General features: G+C 33.9%; 1 protein-coding gene across 1 annotated transcript; it reads right to left on the reverse strand.

Moving 5' to 3' along the window:
- Positions 1-2,333: 2,333 nt before the first annotated feature.
- On the reverse strand, positions 2,334-12,342 carry LOC138312813 (dual adapter for phosphotyrosine and 3-phosphotyrosine and 3-phosphoinositide-like). Its single transcript, XM_069253572.1, is given in 10 exon segments — positions 2,334-4,766; positions 5,311-5,398; positions 7,027-7,178; positions 7,573-7,620; positions 7,872-7,996; positions 8,625-8,758; positions 9,797-9,828; positions 9,831-9,918; positions 11,605-11,700; positions 12,281-12,342. Coding segments are annotated over 9 exon segments (750 nt in total). The 5' UTR covers positions 11,664-11,700; positions 12,281-12,342; the 3' UTR covers positions 2,334-4,742.
- Between the last annotated feature and the right edge of the window lie 848 nt (positions 12,343-13,190).

Consider the following 13,190-nt stretch of genomic DNA (forward strand, 5'->3'; position numbering starts at 1 on the left):
CCATTATTTCTATTACTGGCAAATAAAAAATAATGTATACCGTTACTGTTAAGTGTATCTTCTTATTCATCCACACTTCCAATCAACTTTATACAGTAAATAATAGAATTACATGTAGTGTGTATACACAGATAATAAATATGAAATTGTCCATATCAAAATATCAACCAATATTTCAAAATTAAAATCTTCCTAAAATAGAACCATTTTATAAACCAAGTAATTAGTTTGTGCTGAAATATTTACGATTGAGTAATAATTTTGATCTACCTTTTTAATTCTTGTTTTGCCTTCAGTTATGAAATCTAATCAATAATTGTTTAAACAAGTTAAATGCATTTCACAAGCACTGCAGATCTGGTACAAAAGGCACATGCATAGTCAATACAAGTCAAAGCTAAACACAAACAATATCATTATGCATTGTTCACAAAGCTATTTTTCAGCTGGGAATTTTGAAATGGAGTAAAAACTGAGACTGCACAGAGTCTAATATATCCATCATGATAAAGGCTAAATTATATCCTATTCCCTGTTTTTCAATACAGAAAAATTAATAATACTTTTATTCATATTTTTAATTATTTTTTCAAATTTAGGCAAAATATGAATACTTTAAGACAAAACAACCAGGTATGTAAACAGACTGTACCTATATATGTTGAGATCAAACAAGCCATTTACTTTTTTTGTTCATTTGAATACAAACTGTACTAGTAAGTGTAACTTTGAACCAAATGACCTTTTCTAGAGCTTCTAAGCTTCCCTTTCAAAACCATTGTATCCATGATGCCACCACACATACCGGTGTGTAATATTATACTGTTGTATAAATGACGTCCATTCTGTGTTTATGTTTGGTACAGATTACAACAAAATGGATTAAAATATGTAAGTGAAATTAATAAATTAGTAAAAATGAGAATGATTGATAAATGTAACTATGATGTATACTTGGACAAGTTGTACAGTTTTTGGCACAAATCAAAACCAGTGGAGAAAACAGATTATTTAAAACACAAAATACAAACCTAGTAGACTGTATATAATTTCTAATTATATATCAGTGTAAAAGTCACATCAATACAAACAAGAGATCCCAGAGGGATCTTGGCGCCCACCAAAGAATGATCTATATCTGACAAAGGAAAGATGGATCTTTTCTCTACTTTTTAAACTTTTTCAAACATACTACATATAAAATTTGAGACAGATCGCTTCAGTACCTTTTGAGAAATAGCGGTAACAAACTTCAACTATCAAAATCCAAGATGACTCCTTGGCGGCCATCTTGTTGATCAATCGGTCCCAAATCACAATATGCACAACTAGGGCCCTAGGGGAACCTACATGTGAAATTTGAGAAAGATCCATTCAATACTTTCTGAGAAATAGCGATAACAAACTTTGAATATAAAAATCCAAGATGGCTGCCTGGCAGCAATTTTGTTGACCGATCGGTCCCAAATCACAATATGCACAACTAGGGCCCTAGGGGAACCTACATATGAATTTTGTGACAGATCCCTTCAGTACTTTCTGAGAAATAGCGATAACAAACTTTGAATAACAAAATCCAAGATGGCTGCCTGGCAGCCATCTTGTTAACCGATCGGTCCCAAAATGCAATATGCACAACTAGGTCCCTAGGGGAACCTACATATGAAATTTGAGACAGATCCCTTCAGTACTATCTGAGAAATAGCCATAACAAACTTTAACTATCAAAATCCAAGATGGCGGCCTGGCGGCCATCTTGTTCACCGATTGGTCCAAAAATGCAATATGCACAACAAGGGCCCTAGGGGAACCTACATATTAAATTTGAGAAAGATCCCTTCAGCACTTTTTGAGAAATAGGGATATCAAACCTTAACTATCAAAATCCAAGATGGCCGCCTGGCGGCCATCTTGTTTTTCCTATCAGCCTCAAAATCTGTATGGCACAAATAGGGACCAAGGGTAACCTCCATGTGAAGTTTGAACAAAATTCCTTCAGTAGTTCTCAAGAAATATCGATAACAAACTTCAACTGCCAAAATCAAAAATCTTGTTTTTCCGATCAGCCGCAAAATCTGTATGGCACAACTAGGGACCAAGGGTACCCTCCATGTGAAGTTTGAACAAAATCCCTTCAGTAGTTCTCAAGAAATATCGATAACAAACTTCAACTGCCAAAATCAAAGATGGCTGCCTGGCGGCCATCTTGTTTTTCCGATCAGCCTCAAAATCTGTATGGCACAACTAAGGACCAAGGGTAACCTCCATGTGAAGTTTGAACAAAATCCCTTCAGTAGTTCTCAAGAAATATCGATAACAAACTTCAACTTGTTTTTCCGATCAGCCTCAAAATCTGTATGGCACAAATATGGACCAAGGGGACCCTCCATGTGAAGTTTGAACAAAATCCCTGCAGCAGTTTTTAAGAAATAGTGATAACAAGCATTGTTTACGGACGGACGACGGACGGCGGACGACGGACGACGGACCACGGACGCAGGGCGATTTGAATAGCCCACCATCTGATGATGGTGGGCTAAAAAAGATGAATACATTTCTAAAGCTAAAATACACACTGCGAATGGTCCAATACATTAAAAAGTAAAACAATACAGGTCCCAAACTATGTATATAATAATCAGCTGTGTTCATTGTCCATAACAACGAACAAGCTTTGGTTTAGATTCAGAAAAAAAAATATTTTCATTTTTCTGTTGGTAAGAATTTTGATGACACTTTGGTAAAAAATAAACTTTAAAAAGAAATATAAATTGGAAAGATCATATTTTAGAAAATTCATTCCACTAGATATAAGCAATATATATATTTTATATATAAATATGAAATACTGTATCCATCGTAATATACAAACTCATACGAGCAGATGGATTATAATTGCTTTATGATTGGTTATATTCAAACATTATACTGTAAATTATTCACTAAAAAGAATGCAAGTTTACAGTTTAATTTCTTTTCAATAGAAAACATTGTGAAATACATGCTTTCAAAAACTGAGCTCTTGATCTTAGTAATTAACATTGAAATAACTTATTAACCTATAGGTATGCCTAGTATATAAACATTTTACACATGTATACATGTGTGAGACTTCAAAAAAATATTGAGCAAAGGAAATCTTCTCAAGATCATCAAACGACAAGGGGAATGAATAAAAGTTCACGGAAACAAAATAAAATCTTCTAATACTCTAACAAAAAATATTCTCTAGTTTGCTAAAAAATAATTATCAAATATATTTCTACTTCATAATTAGATAATAATGAATTACAATAGCAAATAAGACACAACTGCAAACAAAACAAAAAGAAAAATTCTTTTCAGTTAGAAATTTGATTGGAATATCACTTTAAAATCTCATTCAATTATGAGAGTCTGTCGATAAACAATGTTTTTTTCTGCCAGTGCTAGCAGTAATGTATGATGTGTTCATTTTCAAAGTATACAGCTAAAAAAGTTGTATACATCTATATAAATCAAAAACAATAATTTCATAGCAAAACAAAAGTGTTTCTATCATAACAAATAATGCTGATGTGAAGTCTATATATATAATACTAAATACGTTGGGCCAATGTTTTGATTAAACAAAGATGAAAAATAGTTGTTGTACATTTCTTTCTCTTGTGTTAGCTATTTCTAAAATGTTACAAGTATACTGTACAACAGTTGTAGAATTAATTAGATATTTAGTAAATATTTTTCAATTGTGACAATGTTTAATTCCGTGGAGTTATCCACATGAAGATAGTAGAAAAATGGCTAATCCACAAACCAATAAATTAAACTCAATTTGCCAATTCAAATACATTGTACTGTCATACTGTCAATCATAAATGATTGTAAATATCAAAATCTTTCTTCAAAGTAGAGAATATTTGAAAGTACATGGGGAATAAGCATTAGGATGCATGCAGTGTAAGTATTAAGTGGACACAAACTTATTTTCAGAGCTGAAGCAATTGCACTTTCAATTGAAATACATTTTTACTGGACATTAATATTGTCCCACACAACAACACAGTAGTAAACGTTGTCAATAGCAACTATAATCAATATAATAAATGTCTGCAGCATTTTGGTACAACATATCAATGACTTTACCTTCATGAACATCACCGATCTTGCATTACAAATGCAGAATTTGATGAAAACATAATGTGTGAATCATGCCAATGCCTATCTGGAACACAACTTTTGCATCAATTTAGCCTAAATGAACACTAAATGATTACATTTTGCTGACATGGAATTTTTTGAAAAACATAGCTTGATGTGTGACTGTGGCATGAAGCAAGCCATCCGGTGATCTTGCTCTAGTAACGTGTCATTCAATTAAAGCAGGTTCTTGAGACGGCAGTTCAGAAACGTCCTCAAATCCTTTAAATCTCATTTGGTTGAATGAGAACACCAACATTCACACCGGGGTCACCAATTTTGCAACTTGCGAAAAAAATTATTGGCAATAAAATTGATTCACCGTGAGAAAGATTTAAAGTGTAAGATGCCAATCACTGCATTAACTGTAGTCTGATGCCTATAGACAAATGATTGGCAGTGACGAAGGAAGATAATATGACACACATCAAGCAGACCAAAATGTTTGGAATCCTCCAAACTGTGTCACGCTTCCTTACACAGAAGTCTTTCTCTCTTTTGATTGCACTCATATACCACTTACTAGAACACACAGTAATTCTCTGACACAAGTTCAGCAATAATCATGGCCGTCTTGGAGTATTTTTCTGAAATAGTAACAGAATGGATGAATTTTCAAGACTTGGAGTAGATTTGAACAACAAGCTACCAAATTATGGTGGTCAACTTTTTTCAAAATATTTATGGACAATAAACTTTTTTAATAAACCCGGTCACCCTTGTAGAGGATAGCATAGGACACCAATGTGAACCCCCATTAAACACTAGAAGCTGAATTGGCGTGTAATGGAAAGACGCCATTTTGATCAGAGTATCCCCTCTACCTCTATCAGGTTATGAATAGCTATTTTCTACAGTGAAAGGCTTTAAGTAGATATGTTGATATCATTTCTGTAAAATCAATCAAGACTGAATTCATCCTTGAAACATCCAACTACTACAATCCTGAACATTACTCATAATTGTATAGGAAACCTGCGAAGTACTACACATAGAACTCATATATTTCTCCTCAAAGAAAAATCATAACAGATTATAGGTCTTTCTGTCTTTTTCAGATTTTAACTGACTTGACCCACTAAAGGGTTCGCAATGCTACCATAAGAGGGCAGAGTAGCGAACATAACATACCAATTTCCAGTTGATGAGTTTGATCCAGTCATTGCACTCTTGTTCTGTGGTGGAATACATGAAAAATGTCCTCCACTTAAAAACAACCCTGCAACGCAAAATTTCATTGTTTTAATCTTGTTATATACTGTATTTTATAAGAATTTTGCAGCTTGTATATCGGATATACATGTAATACTATTCACAGCTTGACATTTTAACTACTAGATGCTTTGATAATCTGTTACTTGATGCAAACACATCAATTTTCATTTGGAAGTAAATATAATTTTTTTTTTTTTAAATTGATTTCTCATTGAAAAGTTTAAAGATGCTCCACCGCCGACAAAGCATAAATGATATCCATCAGTTGAACAATAATTGGTGTTTGATCATGTATATATATGTCTAATTAACACAAAAAATTATATAAAATAATTTATTTCGCCTTTGTTGCATGCGCAATCAGTACTTCCTTCCATATAGGATATAGTGACACCGATATTTTTCAGGATGCAATTGATTTTTTTTAACTTGAAGTAAAATTAGAAGCTCAAACTTTTCAATGGTGGTAATGGTGTAAAGTAAGTAACTTTTGTAACTGAAGAAAAATACTAAATCGTCTGCTCCTGTTTTTGATAGTGAAAAAAATACCATTTGTCAGCGGTGGAGCATCTTTAAAGGTAGGTTTCGCCCAACCAAATAAATATTTTTTTTGTGAAATGCGATAAGCGGAAGAAAAGATGAAAAGACATATTACAATATCTCAATCTAATTTCTTTATGTGTTTGAGATTGAATAAATGTGTCTTGAATAGAAAATTGAAGGAAATCCTTGATTTATTACGGTGTCCGTCAGACAAAATAATATGCAAATGAAGCTGCGATGTATTGTGTTGTCGAAGTTTGGCGCATGCGCATTGTCACGCACTTAAAGTAAACAAAATGGCTGAACGAAAGTGTGTGAGATGAAAAAAATATATCTGAATCGGCAACAAAGTGGAGGAAATTATAATGGATTCGGTAGCACCCTAGGATATTTATAGGGAATTAAATTCAGAGACGGCATGTAGCAATAGAAGAAACAGAAGCCACATCTCAAGCGGAACTTGCCCGGATCTGTTGGGACTCGTGTAACGGCATTGCATGTGGTGAGTTAAATTTCAACACATATGCCAGCGCACAAACAGCCGCAGACTAACTACATGTATATTTTGTGTACAAAGTTAGCGAGCGTATGTAAGTAACATGAAGTGTTTTAGATTATATGATATGTATTAACAGTCCCTCGCACTTCGATTTGTTGTTGTTGTTTTTTAACTAAACATGCCGTGGCAAGACTGTCACTTCTATCTGACATTTTGTTGCACGCTTCCGTTTGTTGCTGCAGCCTCGTTTTGGAAAAAATACGTCATGTTCTATGTAAAGCTTGACTTCGCTCTATTTTTAGAGGAGTATTTTCCTGGTCAAGCTAGGCAACTGACCACCCATATTGTTCGCTGTATGCATTGAAAATGATCTGAAGATTATATCTATGTATAGGATAAATTTCAATTTCGTAGTCTTTATATTTCATTGGGCGAAACCTACCTTTAACATTAATCAGAATAAATATAATGTTAATTGACACAAATTCTCAGTTTTCTTCAAATGAAACACTACATGAGCAGTGTGTTGAATATTTCCTGAAGTAAAACATTATAACTACTGCTTCAGTCTTCCGTTTTACCTGCCTTACCTGAAAACATTAAATTTGCCTTTGTTAGTGTAATCTCGTTTGCATTCCTCACATTCCCGGAGGTCCATAGCTCGGATGGCCCTGGTGTCTTCTTTCTTTTTGTAGTACCGAAGTTCATATTTCTGTAGCACAAACCATCTGGTATGCCAAGTCTGCAAAGATTAATTAGATACATAAACCATCTGGTATGCTAAGTCTGCCAGTATAAATCACAGATATCCTTTGGCATCCAAACCCTGTATTGTTATCACATTTTTTTGTTTATGTACACAGGTTTTCCATTTTAAAGGTTTCAATCCTTAATCTTTGAACAATAGTAGAACTGAGTGTAGATGTGTACATCTGCTTAATTTTGACAAGCACAAAATTTTTTTTTTCACAGTACAAATATTTTATTCTCCCAGCTTGTAAAAGTGCATTAAAGATGTATACATTTATACATTTTGGTGGTCTCACAACAAATATACTATTTATACTAGTCTAGTATACAACTGTATTCTGATCGGAACTGCCAGGGCTGGGGCACCTTGGGGTCAACTTATTTACCTTGAACCGAGCTCCAAGTTTGGTTAGAAAACCTTCCTTTGAGTTAATCTGAAAATACATTGAATTTTCAAAATCACCATACCTACAACATCAATTAGTGAAACAAAAAAAGTGCAGAAGATTTTTTCATTTGAATTTCATTTTGTGATGTAGCAATAACAAGATATCAAAATATTATGCTACAGAAATCAGAAATATATTTTGTATCCAATAGTGTTTTGTGTCTTAATTATGTTGCTTTTAATATTTGTACTCTGAGAATGATTTTCGGTTAACACACTGCTCAGAATAAAACATACCGCAAATTCTGGACCTCTAGAAAAGTCATCTGCTGTACTAAACTCTGCATGGACCCTTATTGTGTCGTACATGTTGGGCTCCTCAATGTTACGTGGGTAGGGGTAATTCAACAGTGTCAGTTGGCCTGTAAAGTCAAAAGATTCAATTAGGTTTGTTTCTGTTCCCCATCCTCATAACAGCTATGGTCATTTATGGACCTCAACCCTGTGACTCAGAAATGAAGGTCTAATGGAAGACTGTCACCTAACTTCTTAGCAACCTCGAGCTCATCCCCTTTCAGTTTCATGAACATTCCTTAACTTGAAATTCTCTATAGGAAAGCATTACTTGAGTTAAGGAAACCCCTGAATTTAAGGAGCCTTTCAAAAATATGCTATGCTCTCTTAAGGAATTCCTTAAATGTAAGGAATGTTTGTAAAACTGGGCCCTGTTGCTATAGAATGGATGCTCTGCTGGTAGAGTGATTTTATCTGCTATATATCCCAATTGCATGATTGTAAGACACAATTAAATTGTAAGAAAATATCTATATCTACCATCAGTTTCTGGTGCTTTCTCAACAAATGATTGAAAAAGTTCAATCTCAGCCTTTTTTTTTTTTAAAGTTCCTCTAAAATTTATAGTACTGTTGTTAAATGGCACACCTATGAATTACAAAATGACAGCAGACTACTACAAAATATAGCAAAAAACAGAAATTCTAGAAACAAAACATTTTATTCATTAGAGTGCATTGTAACAAACATTCTTACCTGAATCAGCACCTATCAAAGGTTTATTAGCAAAATGGTTGATGAGTTCGCTCATACTGTGAAATTCGCCGTGTCCGAATTTAAAGTCAGTACCCTCAACAGACAGGTTGAAATGCTTCACAGATTTGTCACACCTGTGAGAATTTAAAACGTAATTAACAGGTATATTATACAGCCCATTACACAGCTATATACAGGGAGTGTAAAATAGTGTTGATAGGTGAAAGGCCAGTTTACTGTTACGTACACAGTAATGGGAGTGTTTAAAGATGTTAGCATGTATATGCCTATAGCATATGGCTTATCACTCATTAGTCACACACGTACACCTTCAACGGAAGCAAAAAAGGTACTAATTAGGATGTTGACTGTACTACATCTTTGATTTATGGGGGTTTCCATGGTCATAAGGATGTAAATGAACTTTTTATGAAATCAAGGATGGGAAATTTGAGAATTATTCTCTTTTCCTGCTAGAATAATGCTGTCCTAATTTCTCAAATTAGAAATATTAAAAATATCTCTATTCATCAATAATTTTATTGGAATGATATGAAGAATATTTATTCAGAATGGATTACTTTCCAGACTTGCCTTTGGAATAAATTGAAGGGGAAGAAATATAAGAAAGTAAATTCTTCATATTGCTCCTTCAAGCATGTGCCTTATAATCATTATGTCTACTTTTCTTGAGATAAGAATGTATGTTACTTCTGATTTTCAAACAATATGATCAAAAGGTAACAGAAAAAGATGACGTTTGGATTCTTTTAACTTGATAATAAAATTCTATTGAGAGTAAATTTAAACAGACATCGCGAAAGTTGAAAAAAATGGCCGGACATTCGGACCGTCAAGGACTGTGAGTAAGCTGGATCGAACAAGATTTTGCCGGACCAAACATTAATGTGAATTTTTGAAGTAAACATGACTTTCCTGCTATTATCCAGGCAGCTGTTTTCATGATTATCTTATGCAGTTTAACGTTTTTGCCAGGTTCGGCACCTACGTAATACTTCAGAGATGCCATTTCTGCCGACTTCCGGTACTCAATAATTGCCGGACGGTCAATCCGTACCGGATTTTAAAATTTTGCCAGACATGTCCATCGGTGGGACGCGGCAGATGTCTGTTTAAATCATCTGATTATCTTCATTGTTAAGTATACCAACCTTACTGACAAAGCATACTCCCCAGCTTTGGAGCGTCGGGTCGGAGCATGTATGTTCCATCCACTCCATTCTGTAGTAACAAACTCTCTGCTGTGTGTCTATCTACCCCAGGGTGAAACCATCTACAAATAAAGGTAAAACATCAGTGGGTATAGTCATAGTTATGTTGGACTATAGGACCAAGCTACCTGTATCCTCTGTTGTGACACCCAAAACCTTCCCGAGGGTTGTGATTTTGTTGTTACACCCTCATAGGTACGGGAATGATTCTTTTTCTCCCATATACAAAAGAAAAATAGAGATAATAGCCTAAATAGAAGCATTTTCAAACGCGACATGAACATGGTTCCATCGTCTGCACATCAATATTGATGATGTCATCAATAATGCATGCCAACGTCACACCACATGAAGTCATGATGTCACGTTATTGTCTTCAGGTTCAAAAGCTTAGCGTGCGCAATCTTTCATACCCTAGGGTTTGACAGAAAAATCTCCCAAGCCTAAAACCGGTGACAAATCAGTGAATGGTGGTAGAATCTATTAACTCTGACACAATGCCTTCCTTGTGGTATAGTCCAACATGTATCTGAAGAAGACCTCTTGGCACTAATAGCAGAGACAGATTATTTTCCAAAATGTTGTACCCATACATTAGGATGCATATGGTATCACAGGCAATACAATAATGTTGATTTTGAGTTTGTTTGTTTGATTTATTAACGTCCTATTAACAGCTATGGTCATGTATGTATGAGATACTAAAACAATGTTGGATTTAAGTAGTTAGTACTATTTACCTTTAATTAGTTCCATTTTTTTGTAATGCGATATGGAAATCTCCAGAAGTTAATTGGGACTATAAATAATTGCCGTAAATTATATTCTATAATTAATTACCCACTACAGTATCTGACCATGCAGTCTTGTTGATGTCATGTACATGCAAGCATCTGCAGATGGATATTTATCACATAGTCTGCCTGATATCCTGTGATTTCGCCCATGTAAAATTTTTGCATATGTCACTAATGAAATATGACTGAAAATTCATTGTGACCTCAGAGAGAAAAAATAAAATAACATCAGGATTACAAGGACAGCAGGACAAAATGGTGGTCTCTACTGGATTTTCGAACTACATCTTGACATTAAATTCTTTGTTATGATAATGTAGTAAGCACTGATTAACAATAGGAACCGGTTGATTTTGTTCTTTAAGAGTGTTTGAAGGCAATGCAAAATGTTTTGAACGAAGATACAAAAACTGAGATTTTTTTGTAAATTTTTTTTTCTCCAAAAAAGAACTCAAAAACGTACCTGCGCACTAAACACGGTTGCACACTATACGTGTAAAAATATGACATTTGTAGATACGTCATAAAAAATTTGTGTTCATTTCACATGAGATTTTATGAAACTCATCTCGAAGTTTTAATTTTAGCTTGCCAAGGCTTGCAAAAATAAAAACTTCTTTGACTTGTTTCATAAAACCTCATATGTAATGAACACTCATGTAAGATCCTATATATATATTATTAGTTATAGCCATGGCCAATTACTGATGCACTATAAAACCATAGAGAGCAGTAAAATTTATAGGGAGTAAGGGCATAGCCACATCATCAGTCAAGCATCCGACTAGTGTTCAGCAGATCTAGAGGTCCAAGATTTGAAACCAGTCTGCCAGATACATTTTCTCCTTTCCTGTTACACAAACAATGTTAACTACGATCACACCAAATGTACTATTACTGTTCCCATGTTTTTTATTTACATTTGTAAACATTATTAAAATTGAAACTTACTCGAGAGACTCTAGTTGTCTCCCCATCTCCTGGGTAATTTGATCTAGTGTTCCAGCCATAGTGATGATCAGAATCTCTTCACAACCTCTGTATACACTGGAACAAATATCAAATCACTGAAAATGGTTGTATGGGACAAAATGATAGGTCATTTTATTAAATTATGACTAAACATTAAATCTCCACTTGTAAAACATTAGTCTACCTTTTGGAACAGTATCTATTTTCAAAGCATGGCTTTCTATATAGATACAATACGTCCATGTTTATACAATAGATCTAACGTTATAATAGAAAAATAATACATAACATAGAAAATTGAACAAAGTCCCTAATTCAGAATTTTAGAGATTTATATCGAATAAAAGACAAAATATCTTGATGAATATCATTTAATCTTATACTTCAGTTTATTTAAAGACCTACATATTATATATTCAAAGCGTTGAAACTGACAATTTGTCTGATTTTAAAAAAACCCTCATACCCCGACCCTGAAATGACATTTTTTATGGTTTAAAGGTTTCAGAAGACATAAAAACAAACATCACATAAAGTTGAATCAGACACGATATTTTGTGACCGTCTGGTGTTTATGCAAAATGATAAACATTCACTGCAGACGAGAATGATCATGCTAACTTGAAACACAATCATGGATTCGGACAGATCATACTTATCGTCTGTTTGTCACCATCTTCATCGCCTTGGGCCGACAACAATAGTCAGCTCCCATCCAACTTGTTTTGATGAAAGTCGGAAGTGCCTGAGTGTGTCATTCCCTTCTTCAACCCTTTGAGATTTTCTGATAATCTGATTGGTCGAAATTCAATATCATTTATTTCTTTTTATATTTCTGTTTATCTTTAATTTGATACAGATGCATACATGAACTGATGGTTTACAATAATTATGTACATTAAAATAGAAATTTATCGAACAAATACTTTTGATATGCAACGTATTATGATTTCCTACCACAACCTCGCTAGCTAGACTTGCACAAGTTCGTGATCTCTGATGTGCCTGCTAACATTACAAGGATTCACATACTTACCCATTTCAGCAAATGAGAAGCGACGTTACAAGAGGCGAAAAACTACTTTTTCTTTATGGACAGATAAATTAAAGTTTAAGCCAATGAAAATATGTAATAAAAACATGTTTCATAATACAGATATATATAGATAGGGTTTTTTACAGTTTCATAACCTAACGTATATGCAGTAGTTACAGATTAGATCATGGACCATTTTTAGACGTTTTAGAGGTCTAGATAATAAAACGGTAAAAATCATACTCTTGTATATAGTATCATATGTAGAATATGATTTTTACCGATTTTTGATCTAGACCCCTTAAACGCCTAAAACTATGGTCTTAAAGTACTCTGCATGTGGGGCATAATTATATAATCTGTAACTAATTCTGAGATATCCCTGTGATTTAATGTAGCCTATATAAAAGCAAGATCAAGGTGGTTTTGAAGTGAAATGTGTTCAGAGTATTGTGTGAATTGATCTAAACAGAAACATATATACATTGTTTACCACATTAATTCTTTTAAACATGATATTTTTCATCAA

The sequence above is a fragment of the Argopecten irradians genome, unplaced genomic scaffold (assembly GCF_041381155.1).
Source record: "Argopecten irradians isolate NY unplaced genomic scaffold, Ai_NY scaffold_0479, whole genome shotgun sequence".
In the NCBI taxonomy this organism is placed as follows: domain Eukaryota; kingdom Metazoa; phylum Mollusca; class Bivalvia; order Pectinida; family Pectinidae; genus Argopecten; species Argopecten irradians.